The sequence below is a fragment of the Amphiura filiformis genome, chromosome 7 (genome assembly GCF_039555335.1).
Source record: "Amphiura filiformis chromosome 7, Afil_fr2py, whole genome shotgun sequence".
Classification (NCBI taxonomy): Eukaryota; Metazoa; Echinodermata; class Ophiuroidea; order Amphilepidida; family Amphiuridae; genus Amphiura; species Amphiura filiformis.
In genome coordinates this window covers 14,590,773-14,617,776 of record NC_092634.1, presented here as the reverse complement: position 1 = coordinate 14,617,776, position 27,004 = coordinate 14,590,773, and the positions used below count along the sequence as shown (strand labels likewise).

The window sequence follows — 27,004 nt, the reverse complement described above, 5'->3', positions numbered from 1 at the left end:
TTCAAGGTTTAGAACATATTTGGAAGGTTTCTCCCCTTCTTCTATCCATTTAGCTTTTGATCGAACAAAACAACCTTTAATTTTGTTAGTACGCAGCTCATCAAGCTCTTGTTTAGCGTCATTGAGTTCCCTCATTACTGAATCGACGTTTTGGTCATTCAAAGCTGTTTCTCACATATCTGTTTCTATCATATCCAGATGTTTTATCAAATTGTCAAGCGTTTCTTCTGCTTTATCTAGGTCTTTCTTTCTTTTACATGAAAATGCCAAAGTAGCACCTCTAATTTCCAACTCTGACGGATAAATATCATTTATATATTCTCTATCATATGGAGAAGCCGCATATATTTTCTTCACCTTAGTAATCGAATCTTTGACAATATTTACATATTCCTCTTCTTAAGGGGTGGAGTATGAACGTTTGGACAGTATTTATTGTGGGACATTAGAGCACATCAGATATATCGAATTGCATTCTGAATACGACGAATACACATCCATATCTTCAATGTGAAAGGTCAAATTTTTTAATTGATCGTCGGCTTTTCCTCCCAGCTACATACACTTTAAGAATATATCATTAGATTTATAAAAATTTACTTCGAGGACTGTTATATATCAAAAAATGTGAAAAATATTATATTTAATAATAATAATAATATTTTAATAATTTGTCATAAAATTTGTATTATATCGTGAATTTCAAAAAATGAAAATCATTTGATATCAGAAAGACATTCTTCGTATTCAGAATGCAATTCGATATGTCTGATGTGCTCTCATGTCCCACAAAAAATACTGTCAAAACGCTCAAAACGCTCATTCCAGATCCCTTAAGCAATTCATTATTCAATTTCCAATAATATTATTACCTTTACTTAGGTCAATGATCACCATAGAATGGCCAGTTCTGTAACCAGGTGTTATATCAGCAAAATCGATCAAGTTTAGCAATTCAGAGGAAATCAAAAAGAAATCTAACCTGACTTGTTTTATTGGATTATTTTTTCTCCAAGTTAAACGTTTAATACTTGGATTCAGAACTCTCCATGGATCGCATATTTCCATGTCTTCTTTTATGTTAAGAACCATTTCTTTTGCTTTTGGGTTATTAATATTTACATAATTGAAAGTATCCATTTCTTGATTCTGAACTAAGTTAACATCTCTGCATATAATACAGTAAGGGTTTCCAAAAGTTACCACAACCTCTTTCACATGACTATAGAAATTTGGCTTATCATCATTTGGCCCATATAAACAACATTAAGTGATATCTATGGATAACAAAGTAATACCGAGTAATAACACTTTATAGACTAGACAAAATTTCAATAATTCAGTTTCGTAAGGCATTTGTTAGTAAAAGTTGATAACCTAGGTATCTTTACTAATTTGGACAAGCTGAATCGAAAAAAGGCGGTGAGCAATCGTTATTTTGAGTCTATGACTCTCAAAATGACCCCAGAGATGACCCCAGGGTTATACATGCTCTGATTAAACATGCTCTGCTTTCACTCATTAGCATTAAATTAGCGCTTAAAAATTGATATGGCATCACAAAAATATACATTGTGTGCGTGTACGACCTGTGGTTGCGGAGTTATGTGCTAAAAAGGGTCGAAGGTCAATTTTGAATTTGTACAGGGGTCAAAAATTAAAGTTGCTCCGATTTTCATGAAATTTGTACCAAATTGTTTGTCTAGCTTTAGGTTGTGAGAAAATGGTTCTCACTATCTGTGATGTACAGTTATGTGGCAAAAAAGTTGTAGGTCTATAGGTTCTAATGGCTCGGTTTAACATATTACCCAAGTAACTATACCGTACATCACATATAGTGGAAACCTATCTTTTTCTCAATTTGGTACAAAATTTCATAACAAACGGAGCAACTTTAATTTTTGACCCCTGTACACATTCAAAATTCACCTTCGACCCGTTTTGGCACATAACTCCACAACCACAGATAGTACATCGACCAAATTTATATATTTGTGATCCTTACGGTTATTGATATGCCATATCAATTTTCAAGCGCTTAATAGCAAAGTCATAGTTCGTTGAATTACAACTGTATGACAAAATAGGCGAAATCGGTAACTTTTGTTTTTGCACAAGATTTGCAATTTAAAGAGAATTGGTCATTGCTCATTCTTATGACGCTAGTATATGGATAATATAAGTGTGTTCTTTCATTTAATGACACAAAATTTGAAAAATATTTGCAAGGAACATTTGAGGTTTTGACTTTTAAAATCTACATTTTAGTTAAAAAGTCTGCTTGAATAGGTCGTTTTCAACAGATATTTCGCGTTGCTATAAAAATTGAATTGCGTCATCTGTTGACTAATGACAAAGAGTGTTTTTAGGGGGAAGTGTTAGCTTTCGTTCGATATAAAAAATATTCTAATTGGATGAAGGGAACACTTGAGGTTTTGGCAAAAACCAACTGCAGATGTCTTTTTTCCACTAGATCTCACACAGCTCTTAAAATGATATGCACTCAACCGTGTAGTATAACACAGACTGCGTGGAGACTAGACTCGCTCATTCTCGCTGTGCTGGTATATTGTGTGTACTCGGGTGTATCGAGGCGGAAACTGTGCGTAGATGCATTTATAAGAGAATCGTTTTTGTAGTCAAACCTTTTCATATGTAATGAGTGAAATCGGAGCATGTTGGATTTTTTCCCCTGTATAACCCTATGGGGTCATTTCTGGGGTCATTTTGAGGTCATAGACTCAAAATAACCCACACTCACTACCTTTTTTGAATTCAGCAGGTCCAAATTAATAAAGATACCTTAGGTGATCAACTTTTACCAAAAAAATTCTTCATGAATTTTATACAAGCACATATTTGAGATGTCCATTTGCTACAGGGAACTGATATATGCATCCCGATAACCGTTATTGTGTAACTTTTAATAACTTTTATATATAAAGTTATTGATGACAGATAGATAATTTTACTTTAATCAATCAGCAGTTGCGTAAAACAAGGCTTTCGGGGGAAATAAATTAAAATGACATCTCTTTTTTCGAAATGTTCTGTATGTAGGGGTGTGTCTGCCTTTTTGAATTCAAAAAGTACTTACTGTGCATACGATACTGCACTGTGGTTGATTATATAAAAATACACCGCTTGGTAATACATGTATATTATAAAAATAACCATTAAACTTCTTATACATGTTATAAATGCATGATTGACAGTGGCGGCACCACGGCCCGCACCACGGAAATTTACGTAATTTTCAGACTATTTTGGGGGCTTTGCCCCGTAGCGCCGCCACTGATAATTGATAAATATAAATACTAGATAATTACAAACTGGTTTATTTTGTATTGTTAGACTATAGAGGGCCACGTTAGCGATGCCTTATATATAACATCATGACGTCATGTACTCATTACACTCTTCCCCCTCTACTCCCTAATTGACCTTTTTGGTAAATCCAATAAGCCTTTGCGAGTACACCTTAGATGTCGTTATTTGACGTCACGCCGACTTGCAGCGCGCAGTAACGATGTTCGATAAACGATGTGCGCATCGGCGCAGATCGGCGTGACGTAAAATGACGACATCTCAGATGTACTCCCAAAGGCTTATGGGATCTACCGCAAAAGGTCAATTCCCTCATCAAAGCTTGCATAACACTCTTCCCCCTCTATTCCCTAATTCTCTTCTCAAAGCTGGCATATCCTTTTCTAATATATCATCTGATTGTGTCCTTGTATATAACGTCATGTACTCATACTACACTCTTCCCCCTCTATTCCCTAATTCCCTAATCAAAGCTGACATATCCTTTGCTAATATGTCATCTGAGTATGCTCTTGTATATAACGTCATGTACTCATACTACACTCTTCCCCCTCTCCCTAATTCCCTAATCAAAACTGGCATAACACTCTTCCCCCTCTATTCCCTAATTCCCTAATCAAAGCTGGCATATCCTTTGCTAATATGTCATCTGAGTATGCCCTTGTCTATAACGTCATGTACACATTTACACTCTTCCCCCTCTGTTCCCTAATTCTCGAATCAAAGCTGGCATATCTTTTTCTAATATATCATCTGAGTATGCCCTAGTATATAACTTCATGGCAATAAGAGCACCCAGCCACCCATCGGCTTTGTAGTCAGCTTCAACGAGCAGCGGTATCATTGGCTTCTTAAGTCCGTAGGAGTAGTTTGCTTCTGAAAAGAGAATGAGGTAACATATTTGGCTCTTAGTAAATTGTTTTAAAGCGCAAAGTACGTTAGACGCACAGGCATAAACCCACAAGCCTCAGTGGCGGATTTAAGCTGTCAGCAAGTCAGCAATTGCTGACAAGGCCCCCTGTTATTTTGGCCAAGGCCCCCCCTGCTTTTTTTTTTTTTTTTTTTTTGCTTCAATTGTTTTCTGCAAGGTTCAAAGGTTCGGTGGGTAGAATAGTACTGACAACTGAAAAGGTTAGGGCCTATATATGCCCGTGCATGCAAGAGGACATTCGATTTATGCCTGCAAGTAGGTCATCTAGTATGGGTCCAGGGCCCCCAATGTTAGATAAAAGCGTATCATCAAAGCTGGCTCTAAAACTACAAAGGACCCCGTATGTGGACCGTGATGCACTGTTAAGCCTGAAGGTCTTTCCCCTTATAGATATGAATTTTGCCAATTTTGGCCCGGATACCCAAGATCAAGAGTTCCCGGGGGCCCAAATGTCAATACAAAGGACCTGTCGTTTCTCAATAACTATTCATGAGTTCCAAAGGTCAAATATTATAGGTCTCCGGGGCCTAACATGTTTTTAAAAAGTAATTTAAAGCAATAACAGTTCATGGTTCAGCACTTGGGCAGTGGACCTTTACATGGGTATATGAGCCTCATAATGTCACATATTATTGGGTACAGAGCCCAAATGGGCCCTGACCCAGGGCCCCCAAAATGTGCCTCCCTCCCAATTGCCCTGTGCACCTTCCTTTTTAGACCTAAAACACCATGTTTTGGGCCAAAATAGGGTAAAATTGCATAATTTTGCCCGGGCGAAGCGCACACTGGCCCTATATTATAGCAAAATTCACCTTCATTTTTTCCCACAAATGTCATAGTAAAATCGAAAACAAAATATGCCCGACTCTCTCTCTAAATTATTATGCTTAGACTGCCGCAATCTTACGTAAATCAAATTAAACTAAGCCACTTGAGTGCATGCCTTCCTTAGTGAGTTTGGGGCCCTCCAAATTTGGCCGGGCCCAGGGCCCCCAAAAAGGCAAATCCGGTCCATTAGTTTCAAAATGGCAACATTTTTTCGCAAGCTTCGCGCGCAATTATGTCATAAACTTAATTTGTCGCCAAAAAGTCCTGGATTTAAGATTTTTTTTCCAACCCCATCCCCCCCTAATGTCAAAATTCACGCGTACCAACGTATTGGCTTCGTATTACTTGAGATCAGATTATGACCATTAATCTGGGATTTTGCTTGCTTCTTGACTATCAAGCAAAAACAGAAAAGGAAATATTCCTTGTTCTTTAGTACCGTTTAAACACTCACAAATCTGATAAACCCTCGAATTGGGTATAGAATAGTGTGAAATTGCAAATTTTCGCGCGCTTCGCGCGAAATTTACAGAAATAATATAGGCCTACATCAACTTTTACTTCAAATAGTATGAAATGGAATGAATGTTTGCGCACTATGACGCGCACGTATCTCATAACATTGTGCCAAACTAATGATCACTATCAAATTTTGTTCTTACTCTCCTCCCGACAAAAATTCAGGTACGTTCCTGATTTCAACTCTTTACCATTGGGCCCCCAAGATATTTTGCTAACAAGGCTCTTTTCCTTAAATCCGCCTCTGACAAGCCTCACCTTTTTTTATAGAAATTCACTGACCACAGTGGCCCAAGACACACCCTATAAAGCATTTAGCATCAATCAAGGACTTGTAACTAAGAAGATTTATAATGCGCTACACACAGGCATTACCCACAAGCCTCATCACACTTAACACGAACTCACTGACCACAGCGGCCCAAGACACACCCTATAAGGCATTTAGCATCAATCAAGGACTTGTAACTAAAGAAGATTTATAATGCGCTACACACAGGCATTACCCACAAGCCTCACCTTTTTAATAGGAACTCACTGACCACTGTGGCCCAAGACACACCCTATAAAGCATTTAGCATCAATCAAGGACTTGTAACTAAGAAGATTTATAATGCGCTACACACAGGCATTACCCACAAGCCTCATCGCACTTAACACGAACTCACTGACCACAGCGGCCCAAGACATACCCTATAAAGCATTTAGCATCAATCAAGGACTTGTAACTAAGAAGATTTATAATGCGCTACACACAGGCATAAACCCACAAGCCTCATCACACTTAACACGAACTCACTGACCACAGCGGCCCAAGACATACCCTATAAACCATTTAGCATCAATCAAGGACTTGTAACTAAGAAGATTTATAATGCGCTACACACAGGCATTAATCACAAGCCTCAGCACACTTTACATGAATTCACTGATCACTGTGCCCAAAACACACCCTATAAAGCATTTAGCATCAATCAAGGACTTGTAACTAAGAAGATTTATAATGCGCTACACACAGGCATTACCCACAAGCCTCATCACACTTAACACGAACTCACTGACCACAGCGGCCCAAGACACACCTTATAAACCATTTAGCATCAATCAAGGACTTGTAGCTAAGAAGATTTCTAATGCGCTACACACAGGCATAAACCCACAAGCCTCAGCACACTTTACAGGAATTCACTGAACACTGTGGCCCAAGACACCCTATAAACCATTTAGCATCAATCAAGGACTTGTAGCTAAGAAGATTTATAATGCGCTACACACAGGCTTATGCCTGTGTGTAGCGCATTATAAATCTCAGCACACTTTACAGGAATTCACTGATCACTATGGCCCAAGACATACCCTATAAACCATTTAGCAACAAACAGCGACTTGTGTGGCGACTTGCAACTAAGAACCGCACACCGTATACTTACTATAATAACACTAGGGGGCGTATGGAGAAAACACGGTTTCCGAATTTGTGTTGATATAGTTTCGAGAAAACCTGCTATTTTAAGTATTTAGAGCATATTCTACATCTTCATCGTCGTTACTCCTTTTGTTATCATCCAAGGACAATACCAAGCTGAAATGGGAGTCTCTATACAGGTATGGAGGGCTAGAATTGGAACTTTTATTATGCCACCGAGCGGGAAATTTAACCGTGGCCATGTTGGCATTGTGATATCTAGTCAACGTATATCACTTGCAATACGGCTGTGTATGGTTGCCCTACTTGTGGTGTGCGGCTCGGTAGAAAGCAACCCAGGCCCAGGGCCGTCTGAGAATACACGACAAAAGACAACAACAGCATCAAAAACTTTATTAGATCATTTTGATAGCATGAGACCAACAGATACAGAGGGAATATCCAGAGCACCATATTGAAAGAACTAAGAGATTTTAAGGCAAGCTACGACAAATCTAATAACGAACTGAAACAAACGGTAAATAAATTGGCAGCGGACATGAGTAACTTGAAAAGTCAGGTAGACGATGCTAAAACTGTAGCCGATCATGCGTGCGATGTAAATAAACAGCTTCAGGCCGATTTGGAACAGGCAAACGCTAGGATTGAACAACTTGAATCGCAATCTAGAAGGGACAATCTAATTTTTCATGGCATTGAAGGAGATGACAAGGAAACCTGGGATGAAAGCGAAAACAAGGTGAGAAGTTTTCTGAGTGATAAACTTGATATAGATGGCGATGAAGTTGAATTTGAACGAGTACATAGACTGAAATCGCGCGGTGGAAATACAGCTCCAATCATTGCCAAGTTCACGAAATATAAACAAAGAAGTGCAGTTCTCGATGCAGCACAAACGAAGTTGAAGAAAAAGGACAAATATGGAGTCTCACAAGATTTCACAAAGAAGGTTCGCGATACAAGAAAAACCCTGATCCCATTTATGACAGAAGCAAGGAACCAAAACAAACGTGCATATCTCTCCTATGACAAGCTAGTTATCGACAAAGTTAAATACGTGTTCGATGAAGGAACTGAGGACATTGTACCAGCATAGGGATGTGGTCACGGCCATAATAACTCTAATAAAAAGTGCAAAAACATCCTCGGACAAACACTGAAATTTCAGAAATAAATCATAGTGAAGTCATAAAGGCTGATAAAATGAGTTATTATAATGTTGTCATTGATACATATAATGAATATGCAAACATGTTAAAGGCTAAAGATGCTGGTGGTGGTGGTAATGTTGTTAAAAATGATGACGTTGAATGCTTAAATGTCAAAAAAGACACTCTTGAACTTGAAAGTTTTAACGATATGATGAGTGAAATTCATATGTCTATGAACCATGATGAAAATGTTAGATCTGTCAAAAATGCAAATACCAAGTATAATAATGATGCAGTGATAAATGGGTGCATTATAGAAAATACCGTTGACAATGGAAGTATGGACATGATTAATGAGCTGGAAATACAAAATATTTCAATAAATAGTCATGGTGATAGTGATAACAATATTTGTGACAAACATGATGAATATCCAAATAAAACCCCTGATAGAAATGATGTTGTGCAAAATACTCTGGTAAACATGTCAAATTGTTTGAAAAGTGATAAATATATGTCCATAAAACATTGTGAAAATTATTGTAATGTCATCAAAGATAAAAATGTTGCTATTGTCAAAAATGGTTGTGTTAGTACAAATAGGCCAACTTCTGGTAATGGAAGTATGAATAATTTGGCAAGGGATCATTTTAAGTTGACAACATATGGTGATAATGATGATGAAGCATCTAAGATGAGTAAACATGATAACACTGGTGCATTTGATACTGATTCAGGTAATAATGGTAACAATCATGATAATGGAAATGTAGAAAATGACCAGATTGATGATGGTGAAAATGGAACTCAAAGTAATAATGACAATGTAAATAATGATAACCGTGGTGGTAATCAAACTGAGTATGATATGAAAAAATTTCTCTACTGGAATGTAAATGGTTTATTATCAAAGCTTTGTGATACACAATTTATTGCTTTCATAACAAAATTTGATTTTATATGTTTTGTGGAAACTTGGGCAAATTCAGACAACGAACCAAATTTGGATGGTTATAATCATGTTGGTTCTTTCAGAAAACGACGTTTTGATATTGGACGACCGTCTGGAGGCATTTCTTTTTATAAGAATTCCCTAAATGTTTTAGCTACAAAACTAAAAAGTATTTCCGAAAATATTCTCTGGACGAAAATTGATTTCATTTCAAAATGCATTATTGTGGCAACTGTGTATAGATCACCGGAAGACTCCCCCTATTCTATAAATGAAGATGTACTTGACATTCTAGAGACTGAATATGCTCAATATTTATCAGATTACCCAAATGCCATTTTTATTATTGTTGGTGATTTTAATGGAAGAACAGGTATTCTCAATGATTTCATTGACTCGGATGAATGCCCTGAGGGTTGGGACAATGATGTGTATGATGAAGATGTCCCCCTCCCAAAAAGATCAAACCAGGACAATTTTGTAAATAGATATGGTCGTGAATTGTTGAATTTTTGCTGTAACACGGGTATAAAAATTGTAAATGGTAGAATTAATGCTATTCGATCAAGCTTCTATACATTCATAAGCCATCAAGGGAAAAGTGTTGTAGACTATGTGTTATGTAATGTTTCCACCTTTCAAAAGATCTGCAATGTTGATATCCACTCAAGAATTGAATCGGATCACCTCCCAATTACCTTTTCATTCATAGTGGGTAATTCTTCTGTACCGTCTGATATGCCGGACCCATGGCAACAGACAGCATGTAGCTCGTTACATAGATATGTGTGGAAACCAAATCTACTCAACTCTTTTGTTAACAGGTGGAAGCATACAAAGGTGAATGAAATGAAACATGCTTTTCAAAGAGCTCTAGACTTGGTACAAATTGACAAAGCATTGTCTGCTTTGACAGATATCTTTGCTTATGTAGGGAAAGCTATGCAACGCCCTTTTATGAACAACAAAAGCAACTTTCCTGAACAAAAGTAAGGCACATTGTAAGTCTACGTGGTTTGACGATGAGTGTATCATGTTTAATAAAAATTCCCTTTAAAAGGGAAGGCCAGCGTCAATGCAGAAGAGGTCTTGTAAATAGTTTGGGTCACCGTGAAAGGCATTTTTAGGATCACGCTTACATCCATGTTACATGACAGTTCACCAAACCATCAATGGTGAGAACATGCACACTGAAACAGCAAAACACATTAACTCCTATAACTCCTGTCAACTCTTTAATTCATTACTCCAAATTGTTCTGTATTTTTGTCTTTACTGCTTTTTACCCATGCTTATTATAAAAATCAAGAAATACACTGCAGTTGTTAGTTAATTCGCTATGTTAACTCAACTTACATGCACATTTTATTTTAAAATAATTTTATATTATTTCGCAATGTATAGTTTACTATAAAGTAGATAGTGGCAAGCACATGATAAAGGACTGATCATTCACTACAATCTTCACTTTTAAACTGTATTTTTGAATGTGTTGATTGTTAGTCCGAAACTCCTGCAAAGCTATGGACATGGCATCTTACCTACTCCATTCTGTAGTCTGCATTGTGTGTTTTCTCAGTCTTCAATCATTTTGTTGAATGTAATTTTATGAATCAAATAAAAAGATAGAAATTGGCCTCACTTTAGTTATGTGTCATTTTACAGTATTTATCATTTATAAAGTAAGACAATAATTTATTTATTTTCTATAAGTGCATGTCAAAATATGGGATATATTGTTCAATATTATAGCTAGCCCATAAAAACTTTATTTTCAATCGGATTTTCCCGTTGAAAAGACAAAACTGATGTTAAAGATAGCAATAATATCATCAATAACATTTTGAGTCAATTTTATCCATAAAACGATACAGGATAGGATAGATAATTACTTTGACTTCAATGTGGTCCATATAATGAAGATTTTGATTCCACAACATTATTAGATCTGTTATCAACATATCAATTATGCACTCACAGGCAACCAAACATCATGCTATGCTCATGCAGTAGTCCACTGATATGACCTCGTGATCATTCCCCGCTTTGACCATGTCATTTTTTTGATATGCTGATTGCTGAACAAGTTTATGTTTGTGTGTAGGCCTAACCTATGATAACTTTTTAAGTCATAATTAATTCAAACATAACTTTGGCAATACTCAATCGTTTTCGTTCGTTGAAACGGCAAAACATACTTTCTTTTCCTTGCAAATCGAATTAGCAGACATCAAAAACATTTCCACCACGAGAAGTAAAAAAATAATTCATACCAATAGAAGAAGGCTATAATCTTAGCTAATCTTTAGTGTACACAAACCCCATCTCAGAATTAGGTACCAGCGCCCTATGCGCTGGCGAAAATAGAGTTCAATACAAACTCAGATTATTCAGATTAAGTCGCTCTGAAGAAGCTTTAACTGATTACAAAAATACGAAGCATGAATATAAAAACTTCATTGAGGAAAAGAAAACAAAATTCAAAAACCAGCAACAAAAAGAAATTTTGGACTGTTTGAAAAATCGCGACAGCAAAGGTTTCTGGTCAAGATTGAAGGGAAGTCAAACATCAATTTCCAGTGAGATTTCATCAGACAATTGGTTTCAACACTTTGAAAATCTATTTCGAGTTGATATACCAGGTGGGGAGCCCACGTTGCAAAACCAAGTTGAGGGTGAACTAAATCACCATCCAGATTGGACTGCATTTTTGATGCCGAGATAACACCGAGGAAATTAAATCGAGTATTGATGCTCTTAAAATGCCAAGGCTCCCGGTATTGATGGTTTTCCACCCGAATTTTTCAAAAACAGTCCAATTAATGAGTTGAGTGATATTTTGGTGAAGTTTTGCATCCTGATCTTGACCACTGGATCATTTCCACTCCAATGGGCATCCAGTCTTATTAAAAAAATAAAAAAAAGGGGAATAAAACTGATCCAGCAAATTACCGTGGTATTTCTTTACTTCCTATAATGAGTAAAGTTTTTTTTAAAGTTTTGCTCGAAAGGTTAAATTTTTGGGCTGAGGCTGAAAATGTTTTCCATCAAGAACAGGCCGGCTTCCGTAAAGGTTTCAGAACCACAGATAATGTTTTTATATTGGATACAGTTATCAATAAATATCTTTCATGGAAGCGTGGAAGGGTCTATATAGGCTTTGTAGATTTTCGTAAAGCTTTTGATTTAATAAATCATGATGCTCTATTATTTAAGCTGAAACGATATGGTATTACTGGTAATGTTCTAAATGTTTTGAGTTCAATGTATATGCAATTAAATGCTTGTGTCAGAACATCTACAAGTATAACAAATGTTTTTTCTTGTCAGGCTGGAGTTCAGCAAGGTTCTTTGCTGTCACCATTTTTATTCAAACTTTTTATAAACGATTTGAGTACACGACTGAACTCTGACGACACTGAAAAAGTCCAGATAAATCAATGTTTTATCAGTCATCTACTATTTGCTGATGACTTAGCTCTTATAAGTGGCACTATCTTTGGTCTACAAAAACAACTTGATGTTCTAGCAGAATATTGTCATGAATGGGGCCTTTCAGTAAATATAGATAAAACTAAAATCATGGTATTTAAACGAGGTGGTGTTCTTAAACGTACTGAGAAATGGTTTTATAAGGGAACAAGAATAGAAGTGGTCAATACCTTCAAGTACCTAGGTAATGTGTTTTCAAGTAATGGGAACTGGCTTAATGCACAGAAATCCACTGCATCGCAAGCTAACAAAGCTTTCTTTGGTCTCATAAAGATTTTGAAAAGCTATAGTCCTCTCCTGTGGATGTTCTATTCAAGATTTTGACACAAAAATAAGACCTATACTCCTTTTCGGTAGTGAACTTTGGGGAACATCTGAGTCCCAGATAATTGAAAGAGTACATATTAAGTTTTGTCGTTATGTTCTTGGTGTATCTAAATCATGTAAATCTATCCCACACTGTGCCATTCGTGGTGAACTTGGTAGAAATGCACTGTTGGTAAATTCACTTATTAACTGTATTAAGTATTGGTTTTACATTTTATCACTGGATAATAACAGGTTTTTAAGACAGAGCTATGAGTTTCAATACAAAAAGGCAGAGAATGGTAAAGAATGCTGGGCTATGAAGATCAAAAATATTCTGTACTCTTACGGTTTTGGTGAAATATGGATTGCTCAAGGTGTTGACAATGTAAATTATTTTATTGATGTTTTCAAACAGAGATGTAAAGATATTGATATACAAAATTGGCGAAATGCATTAAGTACATATTCATCACTTACTTTTTATACTCAAATCAAAGAAAATCTAGTGGTGGAAGACTATTTATTGTGGCTGGAGAAACCATTTCATAAAATACTTCTGACCAAAGCCAGATTGGGTGTTCTTGAGTTAGAATATGTTCGTGGAATATGGTTTAAGGTTCCTCGAAATTTACGTATTTGTAAAATCTGCCACACTGGTGAAATTGAAGATTTGTATCATTTTGTATTAAAATGTCCTGCTTATGCTAATGAAAGAAATCGCTTATTGCCAGAGTGTATTCCAAATTTCAATTATTTTATTACTCTATTTCAGTCTAGAAATCAACAAACTATAATTTCATTATCAAAATTTATTTTTAATGCTCATAAAATCAGGCAAACTCTTTTGCCCCCTGGTGATGGGTAAATATATTGTACTGTACTTTATTGTATTGTAAGGCCGAAGGCCTATATATACTGAGAAATAAAATCTCTCCATATGGAGAGAACTGAACTGATAACCATCGCAGCCAGGATCTACCAAATTTTAAATTGAACTTTTATTGCCAGTTAAGTTCCAACTATTATGATTGGTCTACCATTTTTTTTTTCATTTGGTAAAACAGGATAATATTTTCTTATCCCCCAAAATAGTCCTGTATTTTTCTGGAATCGAAAAAAGTATTAAGGGAATTATTTAAACCAACCCAACTTAATAGCTCTTAATTAGGCATAGGACTACCTTTGATTTTGGGAATATCTTGAAATAGTTAAAATAGAACCATCTAACAGTTTGATTCATATAGTCCAGGTGTGCAAAGGATGTGGTCCTAGCTCCACGAGTATTAGGTTTGTTTGGCAAAGTTAGATTGGGCTATTCCAGGTGGAATCCATTCTACTTGTCCTATGGAAGACATGATCTCATCTTCCACACAGGGAGTATGAATTTCAAACAGGGGCGTAGCAAGCGGGGGTGGGGGTGGGGACATGGTGGACGAAATGCATGGGTCCCGAGGTTTCGGGGGCCCCAAGCAAAAGAGAAATGAAATAAGTGCTAATTAGGGAGATACTAAAAGGCAGGGCAGAATTTACCTGGGCTAGGCCAAAATTTGGAGGCCCCAAACTCACCGTGAGAAAGGCATGTGCACTCAAGAGGCCAAGTTTGGTTTACAAATTTGGGGCCTACTATAACATCGACAGTGGTGGCAGAAGCATTGCAAATTAGAGGGAGATAAGCACATTTAGTTCCGATCTTACTAGGACATTTTACTAGGACAGACCATTTTAGCCCAAAATGAAGGTGAATTTTGCTATGTGAAGGGCTAGTATGATATGTGTGAAGCGCGCAAAATTTTGCAATTTTGCCATATTTTAGTCCAAAACATGCTGTTGTCGGGCTAAGAAGAACATGCACAGGGCAATTTTTTTGGGCCCCTCTGGTCCAATGGTAAATCTGGTCCTGCTAAAAGAGCCCCGCACTGTTTCTTGTCCATGGGCCCCCGAGGCTCTTGTTACGCCGCTGATTTCAAATGAGGTTACTGAATGGGCGAATCCAACTGAAATTCACACTCCCTATGTGGGAGAGCAAGTCCATCTATTCCATACAGGGTGTGTGTGGATTTCAACTGGAATAGCCCATTAAATCAATTTGCTACCATACCTGTTTGACAGTTGGCACTTCCTTTATATGCTCTTGAAACGCACAGGAGAATTACATCTGCCTCCTCTACTGCATTTGCCATCGCAACTAGAATGTTACCTTCTGAAACCATATAACGAAGAAGAAAGCAATATTATGGTATATGAATGTGTGCATTACATTCGAATCGAATGCAGGTTAATGACTGGATATGTGCGGAAGACTTGGTGTATGCAATTATAGGTAAATAAGTTATGATTTTGAATTGAGCTACGTCACGAGTAATTAAAATGCGCGCGCAGTAACACCAGCTTGTTTCCTCTATTCTGTGTTTCACAGTGTCAAATACTCTTTGGTAAGAAGACAAAAATAAATCAGTGTGGACATGCAAACAAGGAGGTGGCAGTAGATCGGGCATGTACGTGTTGAGGATGGACGATAATAGCCATTATATGAATGCAATGACATGGACTCCTGATGGAAGAAGAAATGTTGCATGCAACCAATATCTGTGGTGGAGACAAACATTTGACCTTTGATCTTTTTGCCTAGAACTCACACTACATGCAGTGCTTTCGGAAGCGTTAATTTTTCTTGCGGGTTGATGCATTTATATTTGCTTGTATTTTCTAAAATTTTAGTGACAATATTTGTATGAAATAGGTAAATGTGTATCACTGCTCGAGAAATTGCACAAAATAATGCACTTGTACTGAGATGTTGATGTGTCGATTTCACCCCACCCCCCCTCTGCGGACTCGTGCTTTGGACGCATCAACGTCTCAGTACGCGTGCATTATTTTGTACATTTTCACTCCAAAGAGTGATACGCATTGATTAACCTTTCACACACTCTTCACTTGTTGTTCGAGAAATTGTTCAAAATAGTGCACTTGTATTGCGATGTTGATGCGCCTAATGTACTCCCCCTGCACTGAGGGCTCGTGCATTAGATGTATCAACATCCCAGTATGCGTGCATTATTTTGTACTATTTCACTCCCAACCAGTGATACGAATTTATTAACCTATACATAATATATAATTATAGTGAGAGGAAGTATATTGGTATTTATAATAATTATAAAGTCATCAAACAAAAGTTCCCACTTGATTGAGCGGTCATAACTTTGAGTACAATTCATTAAAGGCTATAAAAAATTTTTAAACAGAAGTTGGATATGGCCGAGAAATTAATTAGTGAATGACATTTGGTGTGATTCAAAAAGTTGCAGCGTCATTTATGTTTTAATGCGTATCGGACACCCAACATGCCCTCCATATTGAAAAGACCATGGTCAGCATGGTTAGTTACCGATCGACGGCACACGCTGACCACCATTAACTTTAGGTGAGTGGAACATGTTAGGCTATGCAATTTCACACCACGTAATCCGTTTGAATTTGCAACTTTTCAAATCACACCAAACTTTATTCAATATGACAAGGTCATGTGTATGTTATTGTTAAATTAAGTTTATCTTTCAAATATTTATGAAATAAAAAGTAATTTATTTTAAAATAATTTTCATGTATATGAGCACTGTTTATAACAACTTCTGGCCATTATTTACACGTGTATGTTTCCTAGTGCTTCATTAACCCTAACCCGCCTGAATACTACAAAATACTACTTGATATATGCGCTGTTCGTGCATGCATCCCACGTGGTGTGATGACGCAATCGCCCTAAGTGATATATAGGCACGGTTTCGCTGGCCAGCGAAGCCCAAGACCCGTGGCAAAGTGTCGCCGACCGAGTGCTTGGCATGCGAGGGGTCTCGGGTTCGAATCCCACCCAGAGCAAACAACTTCTTTCCTTCTTTTCTCTCTTTATTCTTTCCTTCTTTCCCTTCCCGTCGCCGAAAAGCCCTTAGGGGGTTAGGGTTAAGAGATCGATTGAGTAGTGGCTTGAAGCTGCGTTGTCCATAGTAATTTTTAGTTTAATAATAATAACTGCTGGCCTCATTGTCTATCTCACTGCTCCTTCATAATCGTTGTTATTTTGTATGATTTTGTAATTTTGTAGTTTGATTATGGAAGTTGCTTGATTGATCATTCGAATTTGCTTTTAACCACATTTGGTGTCATACTGCAGCTAACAGAACCATCCTCACTTTAATATCAGGTTTATTGCTTTAATGTCTTTTTGATGTGTTTATAATAAATAATGATTATAATTAAATCACGTTTACCCATTTTATCCACATCCATCCATACATTGTATCCGCTTGCTTTGAGTTGGTCTCTGACCTTCAATGCCCTCTCCTGGTGATCCCATTGGTAACTTATCATCACATGTGATGATGAAGTCTCCGTGCTTTCTTGGTAGGATGGCGGGGGATCCTCAGGTGTTTTCTCCAGGTTGTCAGAAGGTTCCGGGGATGCTTTCTCCGGGGGGTCAAGAGACTTTTCATCCGATGGTTTTCCATGAATATCGACCAAACCAAGCTGATGTAACAGCCCCGTACTTACATCACGTAGTTTAGGAGTGTTTGATGATAGCATTTCCTTCAGCACTGGTTTGAAAGAGATATACAGGTTGTATAAAGTAAGTCATAATTATAATAGTCATAAATATAAGGTAAGAAAGTCATTATTATTTGTTAAGAAAAGAGAAAACTGTTTAAAATCTGTTTGAAACTGAATATCATATATGTTGTATCAAAATAATTGTCACCCATCTGTGCCAGTAATAATGGACAAGACTGCCACATATGATTCAACTAATTTGCAACTAATGTTTTTCAAACTCCTGGAGAAGACCACCCTGAAAGTAGTGCACGATGGGATATGGGGGAGATGGGTTCTATCATTATCTCATTAATCCACTTACTATGTAATGCTGCAGTATCCGTTATACTCAAGTGATTCAAAATAATCTCACGGTTACTTTCCAAGAAAGCCAACTTCCACAGAGCTTCAGCTGCCGCATATTTCTGGTTATCTGTGTACTCTGGTTTGAATATAGAAGCTAAGATTGGTATACCTCCATAGGCTACAATTGTAGTCTTGTTGACATCGTTGCTTGATAGATTGACAATCCCTTCGGTTAAAGTAATTAACGTACTCTTGAACACTCGCTCGTCCTTGCCTACCTGCGGAAGGAACATAATATTAACCTTTGACCTTTCTGACATCGTGGTGATCCAAAATATTTGGTACAATTTACAAAATATAATATTAAAATTTCATGTATATAATAATCATAACGATACCTTATATCACAGATGAACAGAGACGACAATTGAATTGGACCCTAAATTTGCAGAAGCACGGGTCACGGGACATCGTGCGTTTACGTACCAAGTTCACGTTTGTTCACCTAGTGTTGTCGCTTTATATTTCTATTGTCTACTTTCAAGCTACACCGTTATTGGAAAGGAAATAAAATCCCGTTTGTTTATACGTACCTTGACAACAAACTGATACTTTGCGTCAGGAGACTGGGCAGCCTTTTCTACCATGTCAATCATTGGCCTCATGCATCCAGTCGCTACTAAGCGTTGACTCTCCTCCTCGCTCAGGATATAAGCTAACACTCGCATACTGAAGACCTTGGTATACACATCATTTGCTTGCACAAATTTCATCAGAGTGTTCACAGAGCCTGCTTCTCGGTAGTACGAAATGGAACCCGGGGTTTGATCAAAATTTTGCAATCTCAATAAGTCATCAATTATTCGGATGCGTTGCCGGGGGTCTTTAGTATTTGGATCACATGACTCCAGATCTTCAAGTAAAGCTCGGAGTATTCCATGTTTTATCAGTTCTAGTCTAATGGGCATAGCAATTGTCCTCTTCAATACACAAGCAATGTTATAAATTGTTTTGTGCAACTGGCACCGAGAGTAGAATGCACCATCGTCTGCTGCGCCTGTCAAAGATCTTACCATCTTGACGATCAAGGATGTCAATCCTTTTTCAAGCATAAAATCAGTAAGTTCACTGCAGAGCAGATATTTGGCTTTACCAGGACCCAGAGACCACAAAGTTTTCCGGAGAAAGGTGATAGCATCGAGTGCCTCCTTGCTCCTGTAATCGTCGCATGACTTCAGGTAATCCAATTGGGTCCCTATTTGGCGTTTATTGTCTTCAAGGAGTTGCTGCTCAGCCATTTTGATGACACGTCACGACTATTCTGCTGATTAAACTTCTGATATTACCTGCAGAAGAAACAAAACGAGATATAGTATGTTGATTGAAACTGACTCTACTAATTAAAATTAAATAAGAAACATGAAATTTACACGAGTCTCAACAGTATTACTGCTCTCTGATTGGACTCTTCAAGATTAAGGGGTGTGGTCAGGGACAGGGGCAGGAAATCAGGGTCATGGGCAGGGAATCAGGGGCAAGGGCAGGACATCAGGGGCAGTAGCTGGCAGTTATTAGGGTATTTAGGATGGTAGTTACGGGTAACAGGTATAATAAACAGGAAGAGCAACAACTTGAGCGGAATGAGCAGAGTGAGCAAAAACTGAGCAGCAAAATGAGCAGTAAAATGAGCAGTAAAATGAGCAGAATGAGCAACAACACTAGCAGAATGACCAAATGAGCAGCAAAATGAGCAATAAAATGAGCAACACTTGAAACTGAACAGCAAAGTGAACAAAATGAGTAGCAAAATGAGCAGTATGTTAGCAAAATGATCAGGATGTTAGGGGGATAGAACCCCCACCAGTAGAGAAAATTGTGGCCGAAGGAAACTTAGATTTGAGAATGTTAACTAAATGAAGTAAAATTGTATTGTGACGCCAAGTTAGTCGGCCCTGTTCAACAGACACAGGGCAGAAATTTAACACATGAAGAATAAAAATTCCTTTAAAAGGAATAGGGTGGGCAAATGAAAAATTGTCAAGAGAAATGAAAGAATGAGTAAGTCAAGTTCACAATAAATAAAAATTCCTTTAAAAGGAATAGGGCGAGCAAATGAATTGTCAAGATAAAGGTGTAGTTCCATATTGATAAGTCCAAGTAAAATAAAAAACATGTTTCACGTCCAGGTTTTTGAAAAAAAAAGGAGTAGGAGGGGCCTTTTTATTTTGTATCGCAGAATCGATGTAAATACCCATATTTAGAGCTATTTTAGCGTGCACAATAATGCCTGCAAAAAGGAGGAGGCCTCTTTTATTTGTTGTTCTGAGGGTAGGCCCCTCTAATGATCTCGAAACCTTCCAAATTGTTTCTTGTATATTGAGAAGGCTATAGAAAGCATCTCAACTCCCTAGACATAATTTTTAAAAAGTTATAACTGAATTGCAAAATATAAAAATATAATTGAAGAAACCTCCAAAAAGGAGGGAGGGACGTGAAACATGTTTATTTTTGTATTTGGCCTAATGCAGTATTACTTCGATTATCACTTGTCATCATTAGCAGAGGAGTGAAATTTTGATTGAAAGAATTAAACTAAGGGACGCACCATTTGATACTGAGAGGGGGGGTAGGAAGTTGGGGTCGGGGAAAGTTTTTTATTTTTTATAGTTGGTGGGGAAAGTTTGTTTTTGCTCATGAAGTGGGTGAAGTTTTGTTTTTTTTGAAAAACTTCCTACCCCACCCTGAGAATCTAATGGTGCCTCCCTAAGAAGGTTTGTGTTTGAAGTTATATAAATAACGAACTAAGAGCAATCAAATTAGGACAACAAAATGAAAAAATAAAAACCTACACCATTGGACTGTACGGTAAAACATGTACCAACAGGCTACTTTTTAGTCACCCACCTTTGTAGGACTACACAACAAAATAGCCCTCCACCATAGGACTTTGCGGTAAAATATTTAGAGGAGTATGCCAATTAAGGCCAAGTAAAAAAATGTATATGTCCGGACTTTTTCAAAAATTGGTGAGGGAGGTCCTTATTATTTGTTATCGTGTTATTGTTTTACCATTCATTTCTGTGTAAAATTGCAATGGCAAATGTTTGTCAACACATCATAAAATCGGGGAGGCCCCTAATATTTTTGTTATTTCCCCAAAGCCCTACCCCTAGCTTGAAGAAAGTGTTTGCAATGTGTTTATAAATGATAACCAAGAACTTCTAAACATGTCATTTCATCACAACAATTTTATAAACAAAGTAAGGAAGCAAATAGGAAAAATAACTAAAATATTTGAAAATCTCCAAAAATCGGAGAGGGCGGGGACGATATACACGTTATTTATTTTACTTGGCCTAAACAATGAATCACCACTCATGACTCGAGGTCAAAACCATTATGTAAATAAGATAATGTTTGCATGCGATGTCAAACAAGGAAATGTTGACATAAATTAATTGACTGTTTGGTTTTCACGATGCTATTAATTTAGCCCAAAGATTAGGAAAACTAGCAAAACTGGTGAACTGGTACTGTTCAAATAAAAACATCTGCAAATCTTGCTGCAATTTCCAAATAGTATTTCTATTACTTAAATAATTATGTTTGTTATTTCTTTTAATACAAACACATTACTGCCTATGACGACTTTATCGTATTACTTACATATCAAAATCAAGTAATAATTACAAAACTCGCCGTAAACTATCACCTCTGTGGGTGTTTGGGATATAACCGGCACGAATATTTTCTCAACACTGCGGCATGTGAAAAAGTAGGTCAATAGTCAGAGAATACAGGGTGGGTGCGGCACGCCGCACCCACCCAAAAAGAGTTTCTTTGTTCCCACAGAGTTTGCAGTCCTTTTACCCCAAGTACGCAGGTTACTTAAAGTGGGCAAAACGTCGATGGAGGCACGAACGGCAAAACTTAACACCCCTCTCGGAAGGCTGTAAATAAGCGATCTCTAGGTAAGATCGAACGACTTTTAATACATCTAATAATAAAAGAATTGCGGTAAAATGCAAAACATTTATCTACTTGTATTGTACTTTATTTATGTTTGTGTTGTTTGGGTCTATTTTATAACAGATTTAGAATTTAGACATTCGGTCGTTTCAAGTTATGAGTTTCACGATTGGTTTTGTTTGGGTCACGTGGTTTCCTATTTTCCTGCCTAAGCTGTTGACTGACGTCATTACCGATACATTTGTCTGTACCCTTTGTTAGAAACTTAAAACATTTAGAAAGCAGTTTCGGTTTCGATTTCGGCATAGAAATGATATGTAACACTGAATTGCAATTCCAGGTAAAACCCACATGTGCCTGCTAACGGTCAAAAATAAATTTATTGCATGAGGTGAAAGGGCTTTCGTAGTAGGTTACAAAAATCACATCAAAAATTCCTCCGGAGCTTGTTGCCAATTTTATGATTTTAGCCATTTTTGCTTATTTTGGGGCGAAAATAAGGGAAAATATGTACCTTTCTGAAATGCTCTTGACTGAAAATTTGAGGTCAAGTTAAAAATGCAACCTTACCACCATAAAGTACTATCTTTGTGTTCGATACGTACATTTGGAAATCGCAAAATCTCTATATTGTCCCATAAAGGCGCAGGATTGGTCATTGCACAAATAACCATTATTTGTTTTTTATTCCTGTCAGCATATGTCATGATACCCCAGCCTGACACACCAAACAGAGTTTAGAAAATTTTACAAATCTGTAATGCACGCTTTGCAATGCTAAAATATTATGCGAGAAAAATATTACAACATCGCCATACCACCCTTTAGGCGGGCAGGCACGTCGCGCCACTCGGACTGGTCTTATCGATGAGGAGGCTAGGAAGAAAAACGTTGTTGCTTGAATCTATTAAAGGAGCATTTCGTGGTGATTCTAGCATCCTATTTTTAGAGTATATTAAGCCGTAATCGATATCTACGAAAAATGCTTTTTCCCAAAATTTCAGGCAATTCGGACGTTGAATTTGTGACGTACGCGTAATTGCACGTGTTACAGTGCTCTGAGTCCATGAAAGGCTCCGTCAGTTTCGATCCAAATTCATAAGAGAGGTCGAGGAATAAACCGAAACGGCAAGGAGGTTTATTTGGTTGAAAACGGTCAAGAATTGGCCTCAACATCTGTAAAAAAACTTACATATTTTGACCCATAATTTTTCCCAGTCTCACGGAAAGACCCCCTTTTGGAGGCCTCAAAAATGACCCCTTTTTTTTGGTGTTAAAGACCCTAGTTTCGAACTGGTGTCCGCACATCCCTGTCACTTCCAAAGTCAAGTGTCTCCCGGAGGTGGTCGGGCAGATTTCTGGGAATTGCTTTGGCGAACTCAAGTTGATGGTGTGGTCTGGTTTCATACTGTCATGCCGCTTTCCGCTGAATGGCGTGACGCAAGCGCATTGCAGACAAACGGACACAATCAAGGCTTGTGACTGGCTGATACGTCATGTAGCTTGCCGCAGCGGCAAGCGGCATGAAAGTATAACAGGGACAGTTCCATCTGTGATGTGCCCTGAGTAATTTAATTTGATTATTTATCTTTGTTTACAAAATTACATGAGTGAGGACATTTTGGAGGAATTACCTTCTCAAATTGAGCAAAACAAATTGAATCATATCTAATATGGGATATTTGGAGAAAAAACCTTGAGATTGTAAAGTGAAGATGACATCATGGGATTCCCCTCAGGAAGTGATGTCATGGGATTCCCCTCAAGAAGTGACGTCATGGGCCCGGGGGTCATGGGATTCCCCTAAGGAAGTGAGGTAATGTGAAAGGTTATTGTGTATAATTAATCTTGGGAAATCCCAACATTGCATCATCTGTTGTGAAGATGTGAATGACGTAATTGTATATTGAGAGATGATGATTTTTTTGCATGAGTACATGTATAAAATGTGAGAGCTTGAATTGGCTCCTTTACAGAATGTCATGGGAGATTGTAAAACTCCACGTGTGTGTGTTGGTCTTCGTACTTCAAAAAAGAAGTACATTTTAACCAGTTTTATTAGCCAATAATTGAGCTATTTTTAAATACAGCAACGAAGGAAATTTATGAGTACGTGAATGTGCTCCTCCTCATCAAAGGATTAAAGTTCTTCTGTCGACTTGCTGCGCTGGAGTCTGGTATTTTAAAACAAAACATCTGTCAAATACAGTGAAGCAGTGTCGAAAGAAACCTGTTTCCCGGAGAAAGAGTGATTGGTGAAAGAAGCACCATTTTTGGAGAAAGCAGCGCAAGGAGATAAGCATTTGGAGAAAGCAGAGCAAGGAGAAGTGTTTGGAGAAAGAAGTATCGTTTTTGTGTGAGGATTTTGTTCGCAAGGATATTATAAATGCAAGTGTGCAACGGATTTCGCCGATTTTCGCAGAACAAGTGAATAAGGATATATACACCAGCTGTCCAGAACATTGCAAGAACTATGTCGTGTATGTTGCTGCTGCTGTTGCGTTGCCATAGTCCTCATAGAACCGTCGGCATTCTCTTGCGTGCTTTCTCTCTTACCACGGCCATTCCACCATTAGTCCACATTCGGATGTTATCAATCCATCCTGTTTTCCTTCGACCTGGCCTGGTTTTTCCTTCTACTTCTCCTTCTATCGTTATCTGAACAATGCTATCTGGACGCCGCTTCCAATGACCATACAGGGATATCTTTCTTTTCTTCAGCTGACTGAACAGACCTTGTTTCTCTGTGATGCCCACTTTCTGACGGATCCATGCATTGGTTTTCCTATCTTTCTAGCTGACCTGAAGCATTCTGCGCCATACCCACAGCTCAAACGACTCTATCTTCTTGATATCGCTTTGTTTTAGGGTCCAACTTTCTGCACCATACAGGGCTATACTCCAGACAAGGGATCTCCCCAGTTGTTTCTTCAGCTTCAGGCTGATCGCTTTAGCCTTCCATAATCCTAATAATTGGCTGGTGGCATCTCTGGCAATTGCTAGTCGAGCAGTGATCTCCGGTGTCATGTATGTTACCATCAAAAAACAAATGCTGGCTAAGTACTGATTAGTTTAAAGAGTAATTATATTTGATTATTTTGTATGTGCATTTGTTGTCATATTTTATACCAATCATATCTTGCTTTCAATTAAAGACTGTTAGCTTAATCAAACAGTGTATTTGTGTTGTGCAATCGTGTGAGTTCGGGTAAAAGGTGATTTTGGCCTTGAGTCAGTACGACTCGTAACACATCCCATTAGCATTTCGTGTATGTGCACTCAATTATATAAATAACCACTGCAGGGTAATGCCATGGTAACCACATAGTTATCTGATTATTAAAATATAACAGCATGACATTGCCAGCAAACATACAATGTGTTTAAAATGTTTTAAACCTTTTAATTTGATTATGGTTAGAACGTTTTCCAAGAATGTACATAAAGGTCATATAATAAACTACTGTTTAAAATGTTATTGTAAAAGCCAGCGAGTCTATTTAAAGCGTTTCATCCCATTAGCATTTCGCGTATGTCGTCTTTGTGCACTCAATTATATTAATTCATGTACTACAGGGTAATGCATGGCATGGTAGCAACATAATCAATAATTAATTTATGTGTCATCGTGTTTACATTATCTGGTCATTCAAATATAGCAAGACAGTTTCCCTGCAAACATACAATGTGTTAAAAACGTTTTAAACCTTTTAATTTGGTTTTGGTTAGAACGAAAGAATTTACATAAAATTCATGAAAATGTTTAAAAAACGTTTTAACGAGAAACTACTGTAAATGTTAATAAAAATGTTATTTTAATTTAAAGTACGTTTTTGCAAATGTTTGAAAATATTTTGTTGCATTAAAGGAGTATTTCGTGATCCTAGCATCCTCTTTTTATGACATTTTTCAGTAGATATCCACGAAAAATACTTATTCCCAAAATTTCAGGTGCTCTGATTTTGCGTTTGGGAGTTATGCATGGTTAAGTGTATTACACTGCTCTATGGGCAGTGTGTTGTAATTTCGTTCTGGTATACCAGAATTTCACGATATCTTTGCTGAACGAATATCTGCAAGAATGTTTTTGTACATAAACATTATGTAGCCAGCGGTTTCCAGTGATATAAAAATGTGAACTTTTTTGAGAAAAGTGGGGGAATGAGGCTGTGGATCACGAAGTGCCCTTTTAAATAACTGGTGGTAAGTAGACATTACGAAAGATTGAACCAAGCCAGCATATCTTACCTCGTTATATATGCAAAAATATCCCTCTGCTTTATGATAAGTCAACAGCCTGGATTGATGCTGCCAATATATTCCTGAAGCCAGCCAGGTAAAGTCGGAGTAACTGTCCTTGACGAAGAGAGGTTTCACCTTTTTGTTTTTTATATCAGCATAAGCATATGTCATGACACCCCGGCCTGACACATGTAAAGACGATGCAATCAAATCGGTAATGCACGCTTTGTAATGCTAAAATATTATGCGTGAAAAACCAGGCAGGCACGTCGCGCCACTGAGACTGGTCTTATCGATGAGGAGATAGAAAGAAAGGCGTGGTTGCTTGAATCTGTTAAAGGAGCATTTCGTAGTGATTCTAACATCCTATTTTTAGGGTATACTTAAGGGATCTGGAATGAGCGTTTAGAGCGTTTCGACAGTATTTTTTGTGGGACATGAGAGCACATCAGACATATCGAAATGCATTCTGAATACGGAGAATGTCTTTCTGATATCAAATATTTTTCATTTTTTGAAAATCACAATATAATACAAATTTTATGACAAATTATAAAAATTTGATATTTTTCATATTTTTGATATATAACAGTCCTCGAAGTAAATGTTATAAATCTAATGATATATTCTTAAAGTGTATTTAGATGGGAGGAAAAGCCGACGATCAATTGAAAATTTTGACCTTCTACCCAATGACATCCCCATTTTTTAAACAACATTATTCTAAAGTGAGTCCCCCGGGTACTCTGAACTACTCTGCAATTCGGCGGCGCCCTGCTTACGTAAGAATTACGGTAGCTTACCTATTTTGCGTCTGTGCTGTTTATTAATTATATACATGAGCGATTATTCATTTAGCTTTAGCATTTCTTCTTATGCATCATGCTCACGTGGTTTTAAACACCGTCATCGAGACTTAAGTATTTTACTTACACTATTTTCGCCCATGATTTGGATGAAAA

At 37.4% G+C, this 27,004-nt stretch overlaps 2 protein-coding genes across 3 annotated transcripts in view; both read right to left on the bottom strand.

Moving 5' to 3' along the window:
- Nucleotides 1-27,004, bottom strand: part of LOC140156780 (28S rRNA (cytosine-C(5))-methyltransferase-like) — a 351,435-nt gene that overhangs the window by 262,075 nt on the left and 62,356 nt on the right. The window lies entirely within an intron of this gene.
- LOC140156775 (uncharacterized) lies at nt 16,981-26,343 on the bottom strand. Its single transcript, XM_072179738.1, has 4 exons — nt 26,049-26,343; nt 18,425-19,177; nt 17,848-18,109; nt 16,981-17,530 (listed from the first exon to the last, which is right to left on the bottom strand). Exons 2-4 carry the CDS (start codon nt 19,127-19,129, stop codon nt 17,142-17,144), a joined length of 1,356 nt encoding a protein of 451 aa, XP_072035839.1. The 5' UTR covers nt 19,130-19,177; nt 26,049-26,343; the 3' UTR covers nt 16,981-17,141.